This window comes from Pongo abelii, chromosome 13, assembly GCF_028885655.2.
Source record: "Pongo abelii isolate AG06213 chromosome 13, NHGRI_mPonAbe1-v2.0_pri, whole genome shotgun sequence".
In the NCBI taxonomy this organism is placed as follows: Eukaryota; Metazoa; Chordata; class Mammalia; order Primates; family Hominidae; genus Pongo; species Pongo abelii.
This window is the reverse complement of record NC_071998.2, coordinates 34,354,094-34,381,713: the sequence shown is the minus strand read 5'-3', so window position 1 is coordinate 34,381,713 and position 27,620 is coordinate 34,354,094. Positions and strand designations below refer to the sequence as shown.

The following is a 27,620-nucleotide window of genomic DNA, read 5'->3' as shown; positions in this document are numbered from 1 at the left end:
TTACCCTATCTGTGAAGTTTTATATGATACCATAATCTTCACTGATTTCTTCACTTCTCTCTCATTTTAGAAAAAAATCGGTCCTTTGGAACTAAGCCAAGTTATCCACTCTAATCTTTCTTCTCCTCCATCACCAACGAGTGTAGGGAGAAGCATGGAACCTAGAAAACAGGGCCCAGGCACTGCTGAAGCCCCCTGCCTGTATGCATCTGGGCCCAGAAGTATTTCCTAGCTTTCTCAGTGCCACGCATTCATGTTTCCCATGGGAGCTCAGAAAAGGCAGTGGGTGCTCTACATGGGCACCATTCACTCCAAATCTAGTAGCAGTTGGCAAACTGTAACAAAGGCAGTTGTAAGAGAAAATGGTGCAGCAACTCAAACACAAGGACTACTACAAGCCCCTAGAAATATGTCTGCTGGGTCTGTCCACTGCTCAAGGACATCTTTTTATTTTATTTATTCATTTTTGAGATGAAGTCTCGCTCTGTTGCCCAGGTTGCAGTGCAGTGGCGTGATCTCGGCTGACTGCAAACTCCGCCTCCCGGGTTCACACCATTCTCTGGCCTCAGCCTCTCAAGCAGCTGGGACTCCAGGCACCCACCACCAGGCCCGGCTAATTTTTTTTGTATTTTTAGTAGAGACGGGGTTTCACCATGTTAGCCATGATGGTCTCGATCTCCTGACCTCGTAATCCGCCTGCCTCGGCCTCCCAAAGTGCTGGGATTACAGGAGTGAGCCACCACGCCCAGCCATCTTTTATTTATGGTCATTTATAAATGGAAGTCAATTTTTCAATGGAGAGCAAGCTAGCTGACTCCAGAATATCTCAGGGAGGGGTGTGGATGATAATGTAGTACGTCATGGAAGGTAAATATTAAAGTATCCATTAAATATATATTTAAAATAAAATATAAAATAAATATGTTTTTAAAATAAAGTATTTTTTACTTATATTTAATAGATGCACTGAACCCAGTACCCTCTCAGTCCTGTGTATCACCTGCCTCCCTGGGGGAAGACTGTGCAATCATCAAAGGGAAGGAGGTGGCCAGTGGCACTGTCCCCTGCTCTTCAGCCTGAACAAAATCCATTTTACAAATAACACAGCAAGCAGACATGGAGGATTAGACTGGATAACCTGCTTTAATTAAAATGACCTCCATTTAAAGAAAAAGTAACTTAAAAAAAGATTACTACAAATATAAATCAGAGTAAAGAATGGTACCAGTAAGGGAAATACAAGAAAATAAGAAAAGGGAGAGCCGATTATTTCTCCTACTCTTAGTACAAGCTACATTATAAGGTTAGACACAAGACAATCCAACATGCATCACATGAAGTCAGATGAGATATCTGAAATTATTTTATGGTCTTGCTTTAAAAGACATTTATTAAGATATTAGGTACATGGAAAATGAAGCCAACCAGTATAGTAATTAGCAAGACATTTAATATATTGATTGTCTCATCTTTATCCTTTTTTATGTTTGATTAGAGTTTATAATTTAATGAATAGCACACGCCCATGTACATATGTAATTTATGAAAAAGGCACATAGGAGAGATATGCGTATAAACATTTTTCTATCAACAGGACCACAGCTCCAATTACAACTTGTCAAAATTTTGAACAGAACCATGTATCAGATCATTCCTATTTTAAAGCTAGGTGTTTATAAGTAGAAAATAAAAATAAAGTAGCTACCTAATTTCTAAAAAAATTAGCTGATGGACTATGGGAAGGCCTACATGTAAGTAAGGGGAAATGTGAACCCGATTAAAGTCAGAAATAAAAATAGGAAGATAAGTTATTGATGGGTAAGAAAACATACTCGGAATCCCACAAATAATGATTATCAAAATCTCTCCAAAGCGCCAACCAAGAACTGCTTGGAAATTATCCACAAGACCATCTTCTCACTGCCTTACTGCCTTATTCAATTAGACGGTATCATCTGTCCTCTAAGAAAAAGGAAAATTATTCAAGGGGATTGATACCAGTTTCTTCCAAAAGGAAACTGTGATAATGCAACCAGCACATCATGCCTTAAAGGCAACTCAAGTGCTGATTTAAAAGGCTTTTTAAAAAATGCATAAAGGCTCATAGAAGCAGGCACACAGGTCATTACACTAGATCATATTCAATAAAATTAAAGCTGTTTCACAGAAAAGAACAAGAAAAAATTTGGCTTAAAGTTTAATTCTGATATCATGTCCCAAGAATATACTTAAGGGGCTTAAATTACACCATCCATCCAAATAAATAAGGCTTGTCCTATTTTGAAAACTGCAGTCAATTAAATAAGTGTATTAGACCAGCAGTGCTCATATTACAATAATTCTCTAATTATTCACATAGGTTGACTAAGCCACAAACCTCACAAACCCACCTTTAAACTTAACTCTTATTACATGAATTTTTAAGTTTTTTGACCTTAAAAGATATGGCTCATACTTTATGATTATTAAAAGTATTCTTGACTATAATACATATAACATATTGCTCCATCTCTCTCAACTCCCAAGGTACTATGATAACATAAAAATACAGTGAGAAATTTTCTACATGTCTACTGAAAGGTGACAAAAACTCAAGGCAAGAGCATTAAAACACAAATATCAGGGACAAAATAGATCTGTACGATGATTTAGACTCAAACTATAGAAAAGAGCAAAATACCAACAAAACAAGCAAGCCCTTAATTCAAGTGTCTTTATGAGGTGAAAGAAGAAGGGCGAGTGGGGCAGAAATCAAGATAATGACAGCCCAGTTCAATATACTGTATTAAAGAAAAGCATCAAACATCAGGTTAAACCTGAAATCTGATTTCTTCCAACATACCCAATCTAGATCAAACACCATCTCTGAGCACACTAACTCGTTCATATTTTATTATCTGGACAGGGATCACGGGAGGAATGAGAAATGGGGTGAACGGGACAACAGTTAAAAATGTGAAGAGAGAATAACAATTTCTCCCATTTTCTGAAACCAAGTTTCCCTTAGAACTGACACTCTCTTATTCTCTTCTTCCAAAATGTCTTTCTATAGGAGTCAAGGAAAAAGAATTTTCAAGTTAATGATAACATATGGTACTAAAAGATAAAAACACAGAATGGGCCAGAAAAAGATAATTAAATTTGACCATAAGAACATCCTGTAAAGCTTTACTCAACCAAAAATAAAAAGCACAGAGCCTGCAGGGATGGAGGCTAGGTAAACCTAAGGGCTGACACCCATCAACAACCTAGCACCTGAGTCACCCACAAGCCTTGCCATTTCAATAATCAGGCACTCTCCCAAATCCTGTCTTCTCAATCTTCCTAAGAATTCAATCTTGATTCCAAGAACTTTGTTTTACTTAATAACTATCAAACAAAACCATTGCTTCAATCTGGAAAAAAAAAAGTAACTAATAATAGCTTTCCACTAACAGCAAACATTTTATAACTTCACAATGTTAAACATCAACCAATACATTTTGAAGAACTTTCTTCTATCTAAACTCGAGATCATTTTCAAGGCCCCAAAGAGCTCTGAAATTAACTGGACAAGCTGCCTAGGAAATACCTGTAAAATTCCTTCAGGCTTGTTCATCCTACATTTGCAATTAAAAAAAGTATATTTATACATATATTATTCACTTAAGATATCACAGAGGAAACCTATGTGCAGAGCTGAAAAAGGGCTTTCTTTGTGAGACTTCTTTCTCCACAAAGGCAAGCATCAAGCAGCCCCACGCATCTCCCACTCTAGTCTGATCACCACTACCATGGGAAGTCAAAGGTGGCAAAGGTTTTTTTTTTTTTTTTTTTTTAATACCAATGCCTTTTCCTTACAGCAGAGCGTGAAGAACAAGGCTCAATCCACTGGCAACCTAATAACTCAGAGTTCGGATGTAGCCTTTTGACAGTACCACCTCTTCTCCCACAGCAAAGGCCAACTTAAGTTGAAATTTAATATGGCATTCGTAACAAATTTCCTTCTCATATCTCAAGCAACATAATTTAGTATTTTTTTAAAAGGAGCTATTTTAACTGATTTTATCTCCACTCTCTTCAGCACTGCAAATATTCCAATGAAAAAAATAAATGCATAGATTTAAGCTAGAAAACATAACTCCTGATCTTATTAGGTTATATTTGTGATTATATTTTTGGTAATTACTATTCTGTCCCTTGAATGAAATAAACAAAATTGATATGCACTTGGAAATAATTTTTAAAAATCAGTGTGGGGTTAGATAGCATTCTGGGTATAGTATACCATATGGCCAAAAAGGATATTTAAAAATGTCCTGGAAAATAAAAACTGCATGACTTGCTTATGAAACCAAAAACTCTCTGCTCTGCTTAACTTCTTAAAGTCATTGTTCTTCTCACACGCAGATTAGAGATTTTTTGAATGACTCCTGGTTTGTTATCCCAGGATCAGAATAAAACTTAAGAAGTTAGAATATGTACACCTGTCAATGAGATAGAGTGTCTTCTTTGGGCTAAAGCCACGGTTATTCTATGAACTACAGAGAGGTCAGTAAATTACAACTGACAGGCCAAAGGGAGATTGCCTCTCACCTGTTGCTGTATGGGCTATAAGCTAAGAATGGCTTTTATATTTTTAACAGGTTGTTTAAAAACAAAAACAAAAACAAGACAGATGCAACAGTGACCATAACCCACAAAGTTAAATATTTACTATCTGGTACTTTACAGAGAAAGTCTGCCAACCTGTTTGTAAACAATTTTAAAAAGGAAGAGAGGAACTCATTTGTAGAAACTTAATGTAGTCACATAGGTTATATATCCTTAATGGTGCACATACTATAAAGTGAAGTAACAGAAACAGCTTGACCTAAAAATTGACACATGAGAATAAAATCTTTTAAGAAAAAAAAGAGGAAATCTGAAGCCCTGGAAACAATTCAGATAACCCCAGAAATCTACAGATTAGAATTTCTCAACCACAGCATTATTGATGCTTTGGGCCAGGTAACTTCTTGTTGTTGGGGCTATGTTGTACACTATAGGAGCTTAGCAGCATCCCTGACCTCTACCATCAGATGCTAGTAGCACCCCCACAAGTTGTGCCAACATGAATACTTCTAGACATTGCCAAATGTTCCCTGGGAGGCAAAAATCACCCTTGGTTAAGAATCACTGCTGTAGGTTACTGTCCTTTGGTCCCCACCTTCAATATTAGCAAAAGACACTATTCCTCAAGTACATTCTCTCTGTGCCCATGGAGATGAAAAATTAATAGTAATAAAAGCAACAACACTGACAAAAGCAAACCAGAGATCCTGTCAATAAAAGTACTGAACAGTAAACCTGAGTATTCTCTTTCAGTTTAGTAGCTGGGCACAAGAACCAAACCAGACTTACCTAAAACGCTGTGCCTGCTGAGCTAGCGGTCCTGGATACCTTCTGTTTGGAGACTGGTACAGCTGGGAAAGGATGGCCTGATTGGTTTTTTGGCTTGGATTATTAGCAAACTTTACAGTGATTGGCTCCGTGGCACCGGGAGGTTTCTGGCCATTTAGGCCTTTGATAGCTTCTTCTGCCTCAATTCGTTTGTCAAATCGAATAAACCCTACACCCCTTGATATGCCTATGGTAGATTTGAGTAAAGATTTGGAAAAGAGGGAACAGAAGGAGAAGGGAAGGAAAGAAGAAAGGACACATTAATTTTTCCTTCTCAAGAACATGTTTTCACCTACATATAACATTTCCCACAAAATCACACCAGGAGGAAACTTTCCCCTTAACTTACTAGCCATTCAGTTTAGAATCACAATTTTGCATTTTTAGAAAAATTCGTGTCACTTACATAATCTGAGTACCCATTATCACATGCATTCCAATCAGCTAAGACAAGAAAGCACAAGCATGTCCATGTTTTCTCTCTCTCCCACCTCCCTCCCGTACACTCTTTTAATGTCAACAGTATACCGGAGTTCCATTTTTCAAATTGTGCTATAGGATAAGCAGCTCAGAAATGAGGGACACAGTAGTTCCTGTCCTTGAAACAAGGAGAACAGAAAGAAGAATTTGCTAAAAATGCTACAAAGCTATGCTAAAAATACATACACTGTGGTAGAAAGACATTTCGGTTGAAATTTTAAATAATATATTCAGCTTAATAATATTGCATAGGATATAGGTCCTTTAGGAAAAAAATACCTGAAAATGCTCTTCCAGTTCTCTGAAGCTCTCTTGTGCTTCTAACTAGCTATATTTTATTACAGAAAAATATTATATGGAGAAAAAGAAAAGACATAGATTTTAAAAATAAATAAACTTCTAGAAGTAAAGCATCAAAGCTTTCTGACCTCAGCAGCATCACTCCTGACTACAGAAGATCACTCCCTGCCCCACATTCTCCCCAGTGTGAAAGACACAAATGGGAAAGGATAGCCAAGAACCTTTCCAGATTATGAAAAATTGTAGAGGGAAACCCAGCTTATTCCATTTAATTAGCGTCAACAGGCTAGTGGGGTGGCCACAGCTGGTCATCATGAGATAAGCAGTGGCAGGGAAATTTTTTTCTGGCAAGTAAATGAGTACTAGGCAGGACCAGATTAGACTAGTACCAAGAAAGTATAGATGATTCAGAGTATGTCAGTGAAGAAAAAATAACAGGGGTTACTAAGAAAGGTATGCAGAGAAAAAGCACTGGACCATCATGCTTGGAGGAGCTTAAAAAAAAAAATGAAGATCTACTTGCTTTAAAATTAATACTGTGTAAGGTCAATGACTTACGATTTTCTAATGTAGATAAAGCATTTTTCCACATATGTGTATCTAAGACAGCCCCTATCACTTTACCTTTTCTATTTAAAGAGCATGCATTGCACATTATTACCACCTGATGGCTGAGTAAGAAAATTGCAGGGTTTCATTTTTCATTTCAGGTAAATTAAGTTCACTTTGAAAGCCTTAAGTATGAAGAATAAATACTGAAATGATAGCAAATCCTTTCACTTATCTACTAGTGCCTATTAAGAATTAATAACCCCTAGAACTTAGCTGTTCCATTAGAAAAGTATCAGATTAGCAAAAAAAAAACAGCCTCTACACAGCTAGAGTCACCTAAACCAGTGGTCCTCCTACTTAAGCATACATAAGAACAACCTGTGGATCACCCTCAGAGATTTATTCGGTAGGTTCTGAATGAAGCCCAAGAATTTGCATTTTTAGCAGGGTTCCAGAAGACTGCTGATACTGGAGGTGCGGGACATACTCGAGAACCGCTGACTAAAACAAGCTAGGTCCACCTGTGATGGACTAGCAGGTCAAAGACGAGATGCACTTTGTATCACAGGTGAAATCTACTCTCAATTCACAAGATCTCTGAATGAATGAATTAGAAAGCATATATGAAATAAAATATATTTTTGTTGCTTTGAACAAATTCATCTTTATTTCTAGGCCTGGATTTCTATTTAACACCATTATTAGTCTATGTGATAACAACACAGGGTGGCCATGTATAAGTATTATGAATTAACTAACACAGTTAAGGAGGCTGTTATTTTATATACTCTCACTTGACTAAATATTCTCATGACAGCAAAATCTTTAGGCTATTCTCCCAGGCATGCATATAGTGCTAGCTCTCTCTACTCAGAACTCTAAAGGTGGTGCTTCCTATGAAGCCAATTAACAGCACAGAGGCAGGTAATATGGGCTCCTCTGATTAGATTCAGATCAACTAAATCGATCTTCACTTGATGAATGAAAAATCTGGCTTTTCTTCTGAAGTCATTGCTTTAAAAGAATTAGACATTGTAATATACAACATGCCTCCAAGGTATTATTATTATGCGGGTGGGGGGGAGAGAAACAAACGGTGAGGAGAAAAGCTACCTTAAAAAAACAAACAAAAACAACCTCACAAATCTTCATGGGGCTGCTTCAGTCTATGATACTACAGCTAATACTTCCTCCTCACAATGTTTCTCTATTTTTTTAACTGTTTCCTAAAGAACAAGTATTGCTTTTATTTTATTTTTTACTTATTTTTTGAAATGGAGTTTCGCTCTTGTTGCCCAGGCTGGAGTGCAATGGCATGATCTCAGCTCACCGTGACCTCCGCCTCTGGGGTTCAAGTGATTCTCCTGCCTCAGCCTCCTGAGTACCTGGGATCACAGGCATGCGCCATCACACCCAACTAATTTTGTATTTTTAGTAGAGATGGGGTTTCTCTATGTTGGTCAGGCTGGTCTTGAACTCCCAACCTCAGGTGATCCGCCCACCTCGGCCTCCCAAAGTGCTTGGATTACAGGCATGAGCCACTGTGCCTGGCCAAGTATTGCTTTTATAATAGAAAATTGTATCTGTATTTTATTTTTAAAATTCATAATCAAATCTATATTGCTATAGCTTTTTAAACTAAGATTTGGCAGAACAACTCCCTTACATTCAAGAGTTTTAATGAACATTTTAGTCTTCCCATTTCGGTTGGGCTAACAGTGATATTAGGAATAAAATAAATTTTTAACATTCAAAATTTCATACTGTTACATATGCCCATACAACACAGCATGAACCTGGAAAACAGCCTGAACAGCAATTACCAGTGTGGATGTAGTGTAATCTTCCCTTGAAGAACTAGCTGCATACTGCTGCATTAAACTTCACTTTTTGACAAAAGAAAGGTTGTTTATTAGTACTTTATAAGCAGGACGGGGGCTTTTATCACACAGTGGCTTGGAAATGAAGATTATAGCATCTATAAATTTATTACAAGCCATGAAACAGGCTTCAATCCTGTACCTTCAGGGTGGAAATGACTCAAGCACGCTCACTATACTCCACAATCTATTTTTATCCATGCATATTTATGAACAATTCCAGCAGAAAATTGCATTTTCTGGCCCACATATACCTTTGATATGTTCTAGAAGCAAGACTGCTACATGGAAAGACAGAATATTTCACAATCTGCTCGTCAGAGACAGGGAAAGACTGTCCGGAGCGGCTGTCTACTTACCAGTGACCTGGTCGACAAGAATACGAGAAGTAATAATGCGTCCATATTGTGAAAAAAGCTGTTCCAACTCCTTCTGGGTCATTGTTTTTGGAAGTCCGCTGACATATAAATTTGCATCTCTGATAGAAGCTGAACTTGGGCGAGCATAGGAAACCTGGAAAAGGAAAATAAAATTAAATGTATATGTACGCTCACTCACCTCCCTTTAGAAACTCAAAAACTGCCTCAGTAACTTTCCCATGAACAGCATAGAACACTGAAGTTCAAGCAAGTCAGGCGCTAACTGCTTTATTCATTTCCAGGAAAATTCTAGACAAATGGGTAGTAGTATTCCCATTCCCTCTCCCCTAGGTGGAGAGGGGAGAGTATCTGTAATATGCTGGACTAGCCTACTGCAAGGGACAGAAATTTCACAATATATCCCATCGTCCAGATTATTACTAAAAATGGTCAATGGGTCTGGGATCAATTTGCAGAAGTACAGTGATATAACGACTGCCTGCTCATTTTATCATTGGTACCCACCTTTAATCCAGTTTTAATTCACTAAAATTTAAAGTTCTTAAAACAGACCAGTGGTGCATACAGCACAGTACTATTCACGATAATAGGTTGTCTTCTGTGGGGCCAATCCCCTAGACCAGTGGTCCCCAACCTTTTTGGTACCAGGGACTGGTTTTGTGGAAGACAATTTTTCCATGGACCGTGGTGGGGGATGCATTAGATTCTCATAAAAACCGCACAATCTAGATTCCTTGCATGTGCAGTTCAAAATAGGGTTTGTGCCCTGATGAGAATCTAATGCTGCAGCTAATTTGACAGGAGGTGGAGCTTGGGCAATAATGCTGGCTCACCTGCTGCCCACCTCTGGCTGTGTGCACTGCTTCCTAACAGGCCACGGACTGGTATGGGTCCATGGCCAGGGGTTGGGAACACCTGCCCTACAATAGGGATTTAGGCCCAATCATTCTAAGCTTAAAGATTCCAAATTCATGGAGACATTTTTGTTTTCGGGCCTCTCACATCTGTGTGGGTGGTAGTGCTACATTTCTAAAAAAAAATTCACCCTTATCAGCAAGTACACTCTTTTGATATACGCTGTATGATTGTCCATAAATTCCCAGAAATTTGAAAGTGTGAACAAGCCCTCATTGTCCTTTGTTGTCTTCTCATCCACAGGTCTTTTTAACCTTGATTTTCAAAAGGTCTTAAGTCCCTATAATTAACTTTACCTGCCACTATATGTACTTTCAAAAAGTTTCATGTCTTTGAGATATGGTATACAAAATCCCACAAGGACGAAAGACAAAATAGGTCTGCATGTATTTGTTTATAATCATCATTCCTCATTGTAAACTCTGTGAGGGAAGAAACCACATTGTTCTTGGTCATCACTGTATCCTCAATGCCTAGTGAGTGCCTGACATGTGATAGATGCTAACACATTTGGTGAGTAAAGCCCATCCAATAATACCCCATTGATCATGCAGATCCACAAAGGCTTACTGAACCAGAGCCTTTAAGGGTCAGTTCAAGTCATCCAGATCTCCTGCCCCAATTGTAATTGATGACTCTCTGCCTACAACCTATCTTTGCCAACATTTAGTCTCATGAGCTATTCCTGAAGGCATTCCCTTTGGTTTAGCTGTAATATTCTGGACTAGCCTACTTCAAGGGACAGAAATTTCACAATATACCCCATCCTCAGATTATTACTAAAAATGGTCAATGTGTCTGGGATTGATTTGCTGAGGTAAACTGATAACTACTGCCTGCTCATTTTATTATTGGTACCCACCTTTAATCCAGTTAACAACAAACTTTCCCAATTTACACTAATACTTAAATAACTTTTAGTATGAAGCACCAAACATTTTCCCCATAATTTGAATTGTGCCCACAGCTCTCTGTTGCCACTTTTTCTTGGCTTTCCAGAAAAAAATATAAGCCAGATTTTATACTACTTTATAAAGACCTCATTATCTTTCACACCCCTGCCCCAATGGTGTTAACATTTAATACTCTTCTTTATTCAAACCGTTTGCTCATTAACAAGTGAAAATATACCTGTTGTTCCAAAGGCTATATTTGGAAGTTATATTAGCACTGTCCTGTCCTACAGAAGAAACAAGGAATTTGGAATAGTGATGGAGAAAACATACATAACTATTCATATGCTACTTATTTTCTCTATGCCTAAATACTTAAGAACAATGAAGATTGAGGAACTTAAATGTAAGTGAAGAACAAGTGACCAATTTCAAGTGATTAATGTAACTTAGATGGAATCAAATCTTGGGATTGCTATAAACTGATGAAACAAGGCCAATGAATTATATATGCATTCAGTAATAAGAATCAATGAAAACTTAATTTCTTTTCTGGTGTAAGATTCTCAATCACCCAGAAAAGCTGAAACCCCACCAGCTGGGACGTGCATCCCTATCTAGGATTCTATGGCTTCATTTCCACAGGAGGGAGCACCCAACGAGTCAGCTATTACTGTTCCAGATCATGTGACTGAAGTACTCCCATTATGAAGAGCCATGTCCCATGGGTTCCAGGGCAGGCATCTACACATTCTCCAAGGAGGCTAACTTCCAGTGACTGATGAAGCAAGCAGCAGCAGGAGACAGGCTCTGCATGAGATCAAGGGTCGCAGAAGGCAGTGGAAATGGGGTTAAAGGTAACAGCTAATCAGTGTGCCTGGGCTCAAAACTAGGTTTAATTCATAACCAGTTCCGTGAACTGAGAACTAAGTTCTTCCAGCCTATTACCACAATTCTACCTTCTTTATATGGCTATTAGGAATAATTAAATAATTTCTAATCCACATGAAAAGCTTCACAGCCTAATCTATGTGACATTATAAATATTATTTACCTCTACGTGCATCTGAAAATTTAGGTAAATGCCCAGCCCATTAAGTAGAGAGAAACCTGGGTCCATTACAGTGTTCTAGAACAATTTACTCATGCAGTGACATTCACTGCTTTGTGCAATTCAGATGAGTGTAGGTGGTGTGTCTTAAAAGTCATCCTAAAATATATTTAGGAAAATGGATTTATATTTAGTGCTTATATAAAGGCTTTGAAAACATACCTAGGTCAGTTATGTGATTTTTTTTTCCCAATGGCCACTCTTCAGTTTATACTGTATCTTTAGTTCCCAGCCACATTAAAAAGGATCCAAGACAAACCTTCTCAAAAAACAGTATCTTTCAGTGACATTGTCAAAGAACCATTTTTTACTACCACAGGCAGGACAGGAGTGATTAGATTATATATAAACTTACGTTTGTAACAATGTTTAATGTTAAACTTACATTTAGGGTATTATGAGACTTCACCATTTACAAGGCATTTTCACAAACTACAGTATTTTGTCTGTGCCTCACAACAACCCCATGAGGTAGGCAGCATACACATTAGTATTTTATAGGTGAGGAAACAGATATAGACAAGGTAAATAACATGCCTAAGGTTATACACAACTAGTGTTGAATTCTGGGTTCAAACTCTGATCTTTCTCTTTCTGTGTCCTGGTCTCCTCATCCAGTTTTCCTTCCATAATACTATGGTAAATTAGTGTTTCAGTTCACTTGTTCTGAGTTAGGAAAAATTAAATGAATCCTGGCTGTTTCTTAAAGGCATACACAGAGAGACTGGCCACAGACAGAAAACAGGATGTTGCTAGAAATTAGTTAAAAGTTATTCCACTTACTATTATTTTGAGACAGAGTCTCACTCTGTTGCTCAGGCTGGAGTGCAGTGGGTGATCTTGGCTCACTGTAACCTCCGCCTCCCGGGTTCAAGCTATTCTCCTGCCTCAGCCTTCAAAGTAGCTGAGATCACAGGCATGTACCACCATACTGGCTTTTTTTGTATTTTTTAGAGACAGGGTTTCACCATGTTGGCCAGCCTGGTCTCGAATGCCTGACCTCAGGTGATCAGCCCACCTTGGCCTCCCAAAGTGCTGGGATTACAGGCGTGAGCCACCACGCCTGGCTCCATTAATATTTTTAAGAGTAATTTTTTCTAAGAAAAGAGAAGTGGCCACTAATTTAGATTAACCAAAGAAACTACACATCATCATTAGAATTTTTAAATTAATTTTTGTTACTTTCTAATTCTCAGGAGTAAGCAATGCCATTTTCATTCACTTTCAGGAAATAAAGATGTAAGAAAGGGTAATTGCCTTCTCCTTCCTCCCAGACCAAGGCTCAAGGTCCTACCCCTATCCCTTTATTTACCGTTCTTGGAATTAAAACAGCTTCCTTTCCCTTCCACTATCAAGGATATCACTGTCATCAAAATCCTCCCTTCCGGGAAAACATTTCTTCTTTCATCTCAAAAGATTATAAATAAAAAATGTATTTAGACCTAAGTGGGAAGTAGGCTGATAGTGGAATAAGGACTCACACTCTGGAGATTCAAATCAGTTACCAAACTAAATTTTGTATCTGACCACTACCAGCAACCGTCTCCATTCCGATTTTTTTTTTTCCTGTGGATTTAGATCTTGTACAGGTGCATTCATACGCACCTACAGAATCATACAGGGGCTATTTTCAGAAAGTGTTAAGTATCTTTTTGGTTCTACAAGACTAAATTCCCTTGGAGGCCCAAAAGAGAGTTCGCTTTAAATGACAAATTCTATTTAGAAATGCTTCAATACAATGGACTTCTAGCATATGTCCTACTGAGGTCAAAATAGCCTCTTTCTCCACTGCAATCTGTTCTCCATTTTCCATTTGCTGGATTAATATATGAGTTTGGATTTTAAATTTTCACCGCCACTTAAATAGGTGAATATTTAATGCATGAGGAGCAAGGTTATGAAATGTCAAAACTACTAAGTGAAGGATCTAATTTAAGAGGCAGCCAGAGAGTCTGCAATTTAAATATTTAAAGATGATACAGGGAGTACAACACTGAACACCAATCTACTCCAAAGACAGCGATTTAAAACTCAGGTTTATTCTGGAATTTCTCACAACCCTACAAGTGATATAATAAACAAAGACAAGCAATACTGAGATTATATGAGGGAAGGGGAGGGACGGGGAGGCAGTAAGTACTTGCTACTACAGGTTAAGTAAATGGCCCATGGCTTCTCAAATTGTTCTTCACAAACAAGACTAGACTGGACAAAATAAAGATAGAGTATATTTATCGAATTATGTCTTGAAAATGGAACCGTTTGAAATATAATGTATTACTTGTAATTAAAAGCTCATTTCTTCATCAGCAGCTAAAACTAATGATACATTAAACATGCAAAGATGAGTAACACATACACTAACAGTGGGCTATCAAACACAAGTTAATCAAAATATACAAAGAAACAAAACCATCTCATGAATTAGTACTTTATTAAATGTACATAGCAATGTTTAAAATCCCAGTGCTTCACTTTCAGAAGCCCCTCTAAATGCTTTTGTCCAAACACACAACTGCTCTCGTTTCTCTGATTCATCAATGGAAAGACCAGTGACAGTGGACATTAATACCAACAGATTAAAGTGATAAGATCTATAAATGAACAAAGAAGTTCCCTCTTTTTTAAACTAAGAACATTTGAGCAGTCACCCACTGATAAGATCACCACTGAACAACTTTTATCACTTGTCAATTACTGACCCAGGACTACAAACATTAAACCTGAAAATTAGACACTTGCCACTTTAGACTTTTTTCAAAAAGCTCCATTCAATCTCTCCAGCTGAAAGGTCACAGTTATGCCTATTTAAATGGACAGTTAATTGCTGCTTATATTTTTTAAAGATGGAGTCTTCATGGGACTATCTGAAAAATGACACCATAACTCAATAAAAGTTAGCTCTAGCTCTAAGTAAGCAGTAGCAAAGATCTTCTGACAGCATCATGGATATTTAGACAGTTGGCTACATTGGACCCTCCAAATGAGCTCAGAAGTATAGTACCCAGAAGAAGGGGATCTCTAACCGCAACTCAGGCCAGAGACCTCAAAATTCACCCAAAAGGAAGATGTGTACTTTGATCTGCTTCTAAATCCAAAATCCTACCAAGAACAAGTCTCAAACACACATCAAGGCATACATGTATCACAGTCCAATATTAAGTTTTCAGTAAGGAAGGGCATATTTCACAATGGGTCGAAAATGAATAAGCCTAAGACAACAATAAGAAATTAAGTATTAGTTCCAGCAAAGTTAGAGCTAAAAGAAATAATCACATCCAAACAGGAAATTTTATAAAAGGTATTAAAGGTTAGGGCAGTTATCTTTACTGCATATTCCAAAATATAGGATTTAGGAAACTATCAGTGGAAAATACATACAGAACCTTAAATATTATTGTGATTGGATTTGTTGAATGTTTTAAGACTAAACAATTGCTTTAATTCAAGTGAGAAGTTCAGAGATACCATGGAATATATGTGATAATGTCATCCTCAACTTAAATTACCTAAAGGGCTCCCTAAGACTTTCAGATAAATTTTAGAATTCTTATTCCTTTATGGTCAGAGCACTGGCTACCTCTTCTATACAAGCATAGAAAACCTTCGGTAGTTTTCCAAGCTTCCTGCTCTCACTTTTTTGTGTTAAAAATAAGCTGCCCTCCTTCCAGTCAGCTAAGTTTCAGTCCTTTCAGACACCTCATGGGTATCACCTAGTCCCTAAAGTCAACACTAATCAGTCCTCTCCACTACAGTCTGAGTTGGGTGCCTCTTACCTGTACCCACACTGCATTATATGCCGTGTTCTCTTAAATACTGACTCAACCAAAATGTACTTAACTCTTAACCCTTTCTTGTGACTGACTTAACCCCTTGAAATAAGAAACTTTGTCATCATCCTACTTTGTACATCCTGGTAACTACCACACACTTACTGTAATGAAGATGATTTATAATCACATACTAAATTGAGAGTTTATTTCTGAAATATTGTTTAAAAGCTAACAGAAGCCACAATCTTTGTAATATAACAAACATTATAGGCATTGGTACTTTGTGTACAGACTACAAAGAAAATTCTATTAAACATTTCAAAAATGAAATTTCGTTTCTCAAATTGGGGATTCAAGTACCCAGAGGCGACACAATCTTCAACAAAATAATATGGTGCTGATAGGAGGGTGGGGGGGGGGGGAGTCTTAATTTTGGAGCAAAAAGAAAATAGTGATCATTTAGTCCAATTTCTTTGTATTTGGGAAAATAGGAAGACTGAGGCACAGAAAGGTGAAGTAACTTTTCCAAAGACACAAAGAAAAAGAGTTGGCTGTAGGACTCAGGGTCTTAGCTCTTCATCACGGGATTTTCCATTACATCATTAGCTGCAACATAGTCTTCAAAACCATAAAATTTTCCTGTGAAATGACAGTGACTGGGACAATAATCAGACATTTCCAAGGAGACATCAGAAGAGCTATTCCAAGAAAATAAGAACCTTAGCTTTGCTACATAGAATATTTTCTTGTATACACATAAGGAAATAATAAAACACATCAAAATAACTGTCTTAGGGCAGTTATTATATTTCTTCTACTAGTAATGCCTGAGAATTATTTAGGAGATGTTGGAGAAAAAAATCTAACTATTTGGGAGTTGGAAGAGAAAAATCAAACTAAGAATCCTGAGACCAGTACTTTCCACCAATTAAAATGTACCAACCTACAATAGCCAGAATCTTTTTGATACTGTCTCTGCCCTTTTATAAAATTACAAACCAATTAACAGGAAAACAGAATGGCAACTGGTTGTTTACACTAGGGAGACTTCTCATTTTCATATAATTTTCAAGTTTTAGTGCAATATCATTAAATAATCGTCAAGGCAGTTGATCTTAGCTTCAACTTTAAGACGACGCTAGGAATAAGTAAGTAAGGTCATAAAAATAAGTGATCATATGACATTGTTAAAGACAATAATAAAACTACTGAATAGCCACAGAAAAATAAAAAGTGTTTTGGCTGTAAGAGCTGTATCAAGCAACTGATCATAAACTACAGACTTGACAAATTAAGACCTCCTTTTTCACACATCTTAAACAGCCTCTGACAAACTACATTGCACTGAGTGGGGTTTATTAAATGCTACCCAAACAGTTGCATCCATGTGTATCAAAGAGGGTCTAAATAGGCTGCCCTGACAGGCATCTCCTTTTTATTAAAGTACAACTGGTAGATAACTTCTGCCCTTTTATTGTTGTTTCTCCTTGGTTCTAGCATGAAGTTGGTTCAACAAGGACATCTCATGCTGGTAAAGGCAAATGGGATACATGGTAAATATATTCTTGAAATGCAACTTAGGCCACAAATACTTTACCATTTCTTAAATTTTTTACCTGCAGAGATACTTAACAGAAAATGAAACAATTGAGCAATGGCAGTGGATACGGCGTCTGAGGTGCAGTCAGTGAAATCAAATTCACTATGGTAGTGGCAGTAGACTAGCCACTCCAACTCTAAGTAGGAACTTGTCAATCAAAATGTTCCATGTTCCATTTCCAATCCTGTACATTTCACTTAGCCTTTTCAGACTTTAGAAGGTGATTACACTAAAGGAGTATAAAAAATAGATGGGAGTTTTAGCTGCAACCACCAAAGAGTCTATTCCTACCCTCTCTGCATTAGAAAATTTTCAGTAGTGGTTAAGAACGCTAACTCCCTTACTTTTAACTTCAGAAATGAGCCTGCATTTATTTAGCCACATAATATTTATAAATATTAAGTAATGTGAATAGGCTGCAACTGAGGCAAGCACGAGTCAGCTTAGCACCAGGTTAAAAAATACATTATACAAAGCAGAAGAGAATACACTATAACTGGTAAAGTTCTGGCCACTACACAGCATACTATGAAACTAGTGGTTAGGATGGAACGTTTGGACCAGAACCCTCCAATGTTAAGGAGTAAAACCTATAATATGGAGTCACACAGAGCTAGGTCCAGGTCTTGGCTCTGTTACTTACCAGTTAATCATTTCCTTAGGTCTTCTATCTCTTTATTTGTAATTTGATGTTAATCACAGTACTTACCTCATGGAAATCTTACAAGTATTAAATGGAACAATAAAACTATTAGCACAGAGCAGGGGAACCATAAATGTTTTAATCATAACATCATTTTATATACATACATAGGAAACAATTCAGATAATGATAGCTCCTAACACTTATTGTTTACCATGTGCCAGACACTGTTCTGGATACGTAACATATGTTAATTCAATTGCTCCTCCCAACAAGTTTATGCATTGGGTATTATCATCATCCCCAATTTATGGAACAAAAACTCAAGGAATACTATTATCTTTGAGGTCAGGAAAGATGACACAGAGGAGGAAACGTAGCACAAGAACAATGTATGCACTCTAACACAGAAACAGTTCAAAAATCACATATATAAATGAGGCTTCTTCCAAATCCATGGTGATAATTATTAAATTTAATTCTTGAATATTCCAAATATTTTGTAAGATGACAGCAGATGAATGTGCTGGGAAGCCTTTAGCCTGGATGGAGGGAACATAAGGAAGGAGCTGTCTTACTGACATACAGAGAGCAAACATTCAACATCTATAAATGGGCCAACAGTAAGGCCCCAAAATTTTATTTCTCCCATCAAGCTGTTACATGTTAAACCTCCCACTACCTCAATTCTCTTTTGTAGAGATCTGTTGAACTTAAGCCAGTAAAATGTAAAATGAGAAATTCTTTTGGATAGACAGTAGTAGAAATATAAATGAACTTCATGGAATAACTTCTATCTTGAGATGAAGGTTATGAGTATGTTTCTGCATGTGAAATGTGTTACAAGCTACCATGCAATCGGCCACCTGATGATTCAATATGATTTCCCAGTTAAAAAAAAATACTGAAGAGGCTACACTATCAAGTACCACTATAAAACTTTCACTTTAGACACTTTCATTAAATATACTATGAATACATTCGAGAGACTAAAAGAAAAATCTCAGTACTCAGTGGTCAGTACTCAGTATTTTGAGCCTTCTTAAATACGGCCAGAGAACTAGACTGCCTCAAAGCTTCCTCCCAAGTTAATAGTATTACCATTCAAAGCTTTTATATTACTATGTTTTATACTTCTAGAGGGTTGAAACTAAGTCTTATATGATGCCTATCTCACATAGTCCCACCCACCAAGTAGGGACTCTTAATACCTCTTGAATGTATATATTCCATGGCCTTGTGCAGGAGGTTTTTCTTTTTTGAGGCAGAATCTCACTCTGTCACCCAGGCTGGAGTGCAGTGGCGCGATCTCAGCTCACTGCAAGCTCCACCTCCCAGGTTCACGCCATTCTCCTGCCTCAGCCTCCCGAGTAGCTGGGAACACAGGCGCCCGCCACCACGCCCGGCTAATTTTTTTGTATTTTTGTAGAGATGGGTTTTCACAGTGTTAGCCAGAATGGTCTCTATCTCCTGACCTCGTGAGCCGCGCGTCTCGGCCTCCCAAAGCACTGGGATTACAGGCGTGAGCCACCGCACCCAGCCAGGAGGTTGTTCTGAAGTACCTCTCAAGCGAGATGATTAGAAGTTGTGGCATTTGCCCAAATAACTTGGCTTTTGCTGCTTCACTGAAAACAATGCAGGCTAAATTGGCTTACAGAAAATCAGATATACCCATCCAATTGTTAGAAGCCCATTCTCCAGCAATGGCTTAAGGGTTCTTTCAAGATTCTGAAACTTGACTAAATGAAATCTCCAACAGATGCCAATACTATCAAGATAACCACGGCAACTTTATCTCCAAAAATGTACTTAAGATATAATTTGTGTAGTATCTGAATATCTAGTATGCCTAAGGCACTGTCAACAGATTAAAATGCTGAGTTAGAATGTTAATCTAAAGAAGGACTACACACTGGCTGGCATAAATAAACTGCAGGTATCTTAGAATAAAAACCAACCAGTACCAGTTGGTAATGTGAAAAAAGAAAAAAGGTTCTCATCAAGCCAATTTTGGTGAATTCAACATCCTAGGACCTTCATACACTTCTTCATCCATGATCTGACAGAGAGAAGTACATGAAAAGGAGAAGTGGATAAGAAAAGAGACGGGTAGGTGGACATTATGCAGAAAATCTCACATAAAGGGATACCTTTACTTAAATCTTTGTTTTTCACCACATGTTCTCACTCATAGGTGGGATGTGAACAATGAGAACACTTGGACACAGGGTGGGGAACATCACACACTGGGGCCTATTGTGGGATGGGGGGAGGGGGGAGGGATAGCATTAGGAGATATACCTAATGTAAATGACGAGTTAATGGGTGCAGCACACCAACATGGCCCATGTATACATATGTAACAAACCTGCACGTTGTGCACATGTATCCTAGAACTTAAAGTATAATTTAAAAAAATGTATATATAAAAAAACTTTGTTTTTGTATACAACAAAAAAGCTGTTAAGTCCTTTACATATCCTTCATCCGACCATATCTTCAACGTATAGTGACACCTACCAAGAAGTTTTGAAAAACACACCCAAAGTTAAAAATGGCATTAAAACAAAAACAAAACAAAACAAAAAACCTCCAAGAATTTCAATTTTTAATTTCACTTAAACTGTGACTTTTTCCATCTTTGAGCGCACAGAGCAGGTCTTCACTGTCTCTTATAAGCAATAGACAGAAGCTTCCTCATGCAGCGGTTATAAATAAAAACATTCTGCAAGCTGCTCTCCAAAGACAAAAATTCCATTGCCCTCAGAGAGCAGACCACCAAATAGAAGAGAAAGGTAATGTATAGTGAATAAATTTTTATCCACTGTATTAATTTATTTTATGGCCAAATAAAACTTTGTAAATGACAGGGTTAGATGGCCGTGCAGGCAGAGAATAATCCAAGGCAATGGAGAATTAGGCTTGCATATTGAATGATGAAGAGCCCAGCTGAGCCAGAATAAAGATTTCTGTAGGACACTGACAACACTAGAACAGTGAGTTGAGGGCAGTCTACAGCCCTTGAATGTCAGGGCAAAACTTTTATGAGCAGAGGAATGACAATATAAATGCTTGTAAGTATTATCAGACAGAAATGTATGTAAGGAAAATATAGAGACAATTTCCCATCATAACACAGGTGAGGCGAACAGTCAAAATCAGTGTGGCAGTAAAGTTAAATGTAAATGCCATCTACAGTTAAGTTTCCCTTTGTACTATAACTAGAAGAAAAACTGCTTTGCAACAATGTTCAGAAACCCAAGTCTTCTTTGACCTACTTCATACAGTAATGAAAATATAATGATCCTTTCCTCTGTGTGTACGCTAAATACTGCTTAGAGAAACTTCATCTTGATACCATTTGCAAATACTTAAATGAGTCCCATAGGTCTCCATGGATCTTTGCAGAGCAAGGCAAATATGTTTCTATGAGCAAATTACTTGATCTACCCAAAATTCATCCCTATTGTTTCTCTTATAAATTAGGTCTTCACTAAAGGGAGATAAACGTAAAGTACAGGGCTAGGTTTAATCAAATTTTCCTGCCAATCATTTTTGTAGAAGGTTATTACTTGATAGAATAAGTATACTTTATGGTGTTCAGAAGTAAGCTTCTCCTAAAAGGTACACATCACGTGAAGGCCTCTGTGCTTTTGGATGAGACATTCCCTTATGTGTAATACATTTCTTCTTTTTCCGCCCAATAAAACCTAGCTTGTAAAACACTATCACCTCTGAAATCATCGCAGAGGCCTCTAGACAGCAAGGGGCATATCCATTTTCATTGTATTCTGCATTCACTCATCATATATCCAAATAATGGTCATATAAACTCAGTGCTGTCTCACCTACTACACAATGACATCAAGGACAAGGCTACCTCTTGTCTTATTTTAATGCTGTTCCAACCAACATTTAGCCAAGCTAACTAGCCCACACTAAGCACTCAAAATGTTTATAAAATATTTAATTACAGATACTCCCTGTCCAACACTGTATAGCCAAGATTACATGGTCTCGGTAAAACAAAAAAACAACTTGCAATTAAATACTTCTCAACAATTTTTACATTTGCTCATCCTGGCCCTTTGTTTTGTGGGCAAGGTGAGCACCATGCACGTCTTTTAAAGCTATTGACCTTTCCTACAAACTTGGAGACTGGCCTATTAGTCTTGTTATGGTTCCATATAATATAATAAAGCCCTAAGGGGAGTGAAGTCTTGAACATAAAATAACTACTTCTACTAAATCTTTAATGTATTTTAAAAATATGATTCCTCAAACACCCAGAGAAAAACTCCTAACAAATAATCTTCCTCTTAAAGGATGTTTTATTTCAACAATCCCCATTCAAACACCTGTTTTAAATTTAAAACACAATCTGCAAGCCGTATCTACATTACAAGTAAACCATATGCTATCCAAAATTTAGTGTTTTGGGCCCTGATTTGACCCAATTGTCAGGGATCTAATGTATGTATACAGGTATACATATACAAAGAAGTTAGGAAGCCAGCTCACTTTCTTTCAAGGGCAGCCTGTCTTTGGTTAGCCTCAATCAGTAGAAACTGTACCAGTTTTTTAAAAATTCAAAAAGCAGTAACAGCAAACACTGCAGATTACTTATGGCATTTAACAGGCTGAGATGGGAATTTGTGTGAGGCACGTATGATTAAGGAGAAAGCAAGGAAAAAGAATAACAGAAATGTTATTAAAAGCCCTCCCCACAGAGCCAAAGGAAGTTTTACCTACACATATTTTGTGGAGCTGACATAAGTTATGCAACTATGAAAAATTTATTCAATACATAAGGGGATAACCCCTGAAACATTAGTGAGTGTTTTACGACTTTAAGTCTAACAAGATATTTCTCTCACAACATGATTAGACATTAGAGAATAACCACAGGGAAAGCTTTTTTTAAATGAACTGATTTGCAAGACTAATAGTCTCATTCAAAGACAATCCTTCATTCTCCAAGTATCTATTAGACACCTGAGCTGTATATTCCCCCTTACAGCTTTAACAAAAAATAATTACTGTATTCCTAAAACCCTTTGTGTGACAGTTGTGAAGATTTTAAAAGAAAGAGTTTTTAAGGAAAACATGGACAACCTTCACTGTATGCAATAGAGACCATATCATTGCCATCTATGCAACATCTGCAGAAATTTAAAGAGGGGCAGCAAGGAGGGGAACAATCACCTTTATCTTTGTTCTAAGACAAAGTGTTCTCCTGCTTCAGATCTGCAGAAGCACCTTGAGAATCCCGTCCTGAGGTATTTAATTACACTGAATGATTTGGCACCAGGCCCTTTCCCTGGGTCTTGCTGATTGATAGCATCAATAACACTCACTGGCTGTAATTAAACCGCCAAATAGTATCCCCTTTGCCACTTGGCAGATCAATGTTCTTTAATACTCCAAAGAACAAAGTACAAAGGTGAGAGGGGTGTTTTTACCCCTCCCCTTCACAGTTCATTTGACTTTGTGCACCAGGATATACTGTAGACAATGAATATTTTACAATTCCTCCCAGACATCGCTTAATGAAGAACATGAAGAAAAATCCTTGGTTTCTTATTCATTTTTGCAACTCTGAGCAGGAGGAAAACACTGTAAGCCTTTTGGCAAGAGTATGCACTGCTTTCACATAGCTTTGGGGCAACATTCGGTTTACAGGTCAACAGGTTTCTAAATTAAGTTTGCATATAGCAAAAAATTTTTTCCTTTAAAGAATTATAGCATAAAATGTGTGGAAGCTCTTATAATAGAGCAAATTCCCATTTATTGAAGCCCTGGCTAGAAAGCTCAAATATCAAGACACTGGGTAGGGAAGGAAGAGGGGTTTGGTTGGCAGGCTATAAAAGACAAATTTTTATTAAATTTTAAAAGCCACTTTTTTTTTTTTTTTTTTTGAGATGGGAGTTTTGCTCTTGTTGCTCAGGTTGGAGTACAATGGTGCGATCTCAGCTTACTGCAACCTCCGCCTCCCCAGTATCTGAGTTTACAGGCGCCTGCCACCAAACCCAGCTAATTTTTTGTATTTTAAGTAGAGACGTGGTTTCACTACGTTGGCCAGGCTGATGTCAAACTCTGGACCTCAGGTGATCCACCCGCCTCAGCCTCCCAAAGTGCTGGGATTACAGGCGTGAGCCATCGCGCCCAGCTCAAAAGCCACTTTCATAATCTAACATCTTGGATCACAGAACTTAACTCCCAATCTCTATACTATAAGACACCCTTTCACCGTTTTTTTTTTTTTTTTTTTTTTTTTGGTGAGATAGAATCTCCCTCTATCATCCAGGCTAGGGTTCAGTGGTATGATCTCGGCTCACAGCAACCTCCGCCTCCCAGGTTCAAGTAATTCTCCCTGCCTCAGCCTCCGGAGTAGCTGGGATCACTGGCACCCGCCACCATGTTCGGCTAATTTTTGTACTTTTTAGTAGAGATGGGGTTTCGTCATGTTGGCGGCCAAGCTGATCCTGAACTTCTGACCTCAGGTGGTCTGCCCACCTCAGCCTCCCAAAGTGCTGGTATTACAGGTATGAACCACTGTGCCCGGCCAAGACACCCATTTTAAATTGATAGGCCCTAAAGAACCATACTGAAAATTCTCCAAATACTCTCAGAAGCAAATAAATTATGCTAACATAATTGTAATGTTTAAGTATTTAATGACACACAAATGCTTTGAAAATGAGCAAATTGTGTGTGAGAATGTGCATTATTTCTTAGGTAAATCCAGCACTACATTCATTAAAAACACATTAGTGAATCCCAGCCATTCAACATATCTTGATGTAACCCACAAATGAAAATCCTATTATTTACGAGTAGACTTGTTTTAAAATAAGCACCACAGACCTACCCAAGTGCAAATCATTAAGATCCACTAAACAGTGTTTCTCAGGTCAGGCCACCATCTGCTTAAGAATCACCTGTGGTGGCTGGTGAACTACAATTTCCTCAGTCTCTCTCTGCAGATAATCAGATTCAGTAAGTCTTGGTTGGGGTGTAGAAATCTGCATTTTTAATCAACCACCCCACCCCACCCCACTGATCCTGATAAACATTAAAGTGTTGGCAGTCTCTTGTGTAAAGGCATTTGAAATAATCCTCAAAACTCTGGGCAAATTAGGGTTTCCTAGATAGCTCATAACAATCACGGATGCCAAGCCCTTTTCCTTGCCATCCACTGATTGTTAGTTTCTAAATAAGACAAATGCCAGGTAGCTTGAAAGCAAAGCATTTAGGAATACAAATCACCTGCAAATGCAAAAATGCAGACGTAAAATAAAGCCCATGAAACTCATTCAAAGATATTTCCAAGAACCCAGACTGGCTGGATGTGGCTCAACTGGGTTAGTCTCCTCAAAAAGGCCACTGTGCTTGATTCTATGAAGTTAGGAGCTTCTCTCAATGACTCTTTCTAGGAATATGAATATGGTTATTTGGTTAAGGCAGGCACAAATTTCTAGATAGACATTTAACAAAACTGGAAACAAACTTTTTCTGAATTATCAGTTTCCAGGACTGCATGCTTGTTCTATTTTTCCTTGCTCTTCCTGCAGCTCACCTGATCAAGAAACCAAGAACAGAACACAAATCCAAGACTTACACCTCCAAGTCCTATTGCAGCATTCAAAAGAGTTCTTCACAGAAGGCAGGGAGAGGAGGCAGACAAGTATCAGATTTCCTGTACTGTTTTCAAAATACAGATGACCCTGGAACAATATGGGTTTGAACTGTGTGGGTGCACTTAATATGGGATTTTAGACCAACCCCTCCTCTTCCTCTGCCTACTCAACATAAAGATGACAAGGGGGAAGATCCTTACGATGATCCACTTCCACTTAATGAACAGTAGATATATTTTGTCTACCTTATGATTCTCTTAACATTTTCTTTTCTCTAGCTTACTTTATATTGTAAGAACACAATATGTAATATATGAAACATACAAAATATGTGATAACTGTTTATGTTATCAGTAAGGCTTCTAGTCAACAGTAGGCTACTAGTAGTTAGGTTTTTAGGAGTCAAAAGTTAGACTTTTTGCTATATGGGGGCTGGTACCCGTAGCCCCCGAATTGTTCAAGTGTCAACTGTACAGCCCTGTATCATTGCCCAAAAGCAGCATGTCAAGACACTTCTGGAAATAAAACATCCACAAGTAATTCTAATGTAGTGCATGCAGCTGAGAACGCACACTAAAAGTAACGATAGGAATGGCTGGCAGAAGTGAAAGTAAAAGAAAATGTACCATCCATGCTTTTTTAAAGAGTCTACGCAAATTTAAAGAGAGACCAATGTTAATGCACATTTCTGTAACTTTTAAACTAGCATCTACGACTTACATGAACCTACCAGAAAAACATTGTTGAAGAATGGGTAGCTGCCTAAAAAATAATTTCAGGAAGTTACCACCATAATAATAATTTTACTGTTCATTACAACTGAAATAACTGAATCAATGTTAACTCACTTATCTGCTAAGTATGACCTCCAGATCCAGTTTTCTTCTCAAACTGTACGTCTGGCTGTCTCAAGTGCTCACCCTGAAAGAGGGCAGAGTTCTTCACTCCTAGGCAAAGACAGCTCCACTCTCTGGCACCTAAGAGATCTGGTCCAGAAAGTCTCAAGACAAAGACACTCAAAGGCCCAAATTAAGGCCTCTCTTAGTTGGTTTATTTAGAGTGGTATCTGAGCAAAACAGTTTAACATCAATAATGTGAAATGGAAAGAAAACAACAAAAGCTACGGCATCAGCCAACATGATACTACATTTCTGATGCCAGTAGTGCTTATTAACTATTTCATTTTGAACAAATCCCTTTTAACCTGAGCTTTATTTCATCAAAGGGATTAAGTATTTGCCTACCAGAGACGACTGCTGTTTCTGCACGAATTCAAAACAGTAAAAAGATAATAGTCCTATGAAATTTGTTTCAAAAGTAGATACAGCAAGGAATTAAGGGCTCCTTCTTGGGAAGTTAACACAATCATCTTAACTTTGCAAGCCAGTTACGTGGTAGAACAGACTGAAGCCAAACTGACCTAGCACCACTTTTCCCTTGTGATAAACGAAAGAAAAGCCCTACCCCACATTCCCCTTAAAAAGCAGTGGGAAAGTAAAGCAACAAGGGCTAGCAGTGTGATGTTCAGGTAGAAAAGATTTTTGGCCATCCAGATCAGTTTCAATTTATCTTCTCTCACTGTTATCTTAGAACTCAAACTCAAACACATTTGAACATGTGGTTCAACTATTTTCAGTGTCTTCTATCATGATGCACATGGTTTGCTTGAATCTCTTCCTCAGCCTCATTATTATTAGAAAACCAATTTTGCACTTAACATTCTAGACCTGTGAGCTGTTATAAGGGTTCTGCCTCAATGACTCAAATTTCTGATGAACAGTAAGTTTCAGTGACATCCCCACCACATGCCCCTTTCAATTCCACATGTGCACACACACACAGACAGCAACAATTTCCTAAACCTATACAAGTTATTACTTCTGTGGCTTTCCCCCTGCCTTACACAGAATCAATGCTCACAGGGAGGCAGTTACTCTTTTAATTCCAATGGCGGTCTTCATAAAACCTGACGTTCTCCATGCTGGTTACAGAAATGAAATAGCCAGGCTTTTCTGGTATAGACCACACTTTG

At 37.8% G+C, this 27,620-nt stretch overlaps 1 protein-coding gene across 21 annotated transcripts in view; it reads right to left on the bottom strand.

Moving 5' to 3' along the window:
* Window positions 1-27,620, bottom strand: part of ELAVL2 (ELAV like RNA binding protein 2) — a 160,170-nt gene that overhangs the window by 5,905 nt on the left and 126,645 nt on the right. For all 21 annotated transcript variants that reach the window (XM_054519567.2, XM_054519564.2, XM_024251822.3 and 18 more), the window contains 2 exon segments: window positions 8,993-9,146; window positions 5,383-5,608 (listed from right to left, as the gene is read on the bottom strand). In XM_054519567.2, coding sequence (XP_054375542.1) covers window positions 5,383-5,608; window positions 8,993-9,146 — 380 coding nt within the window.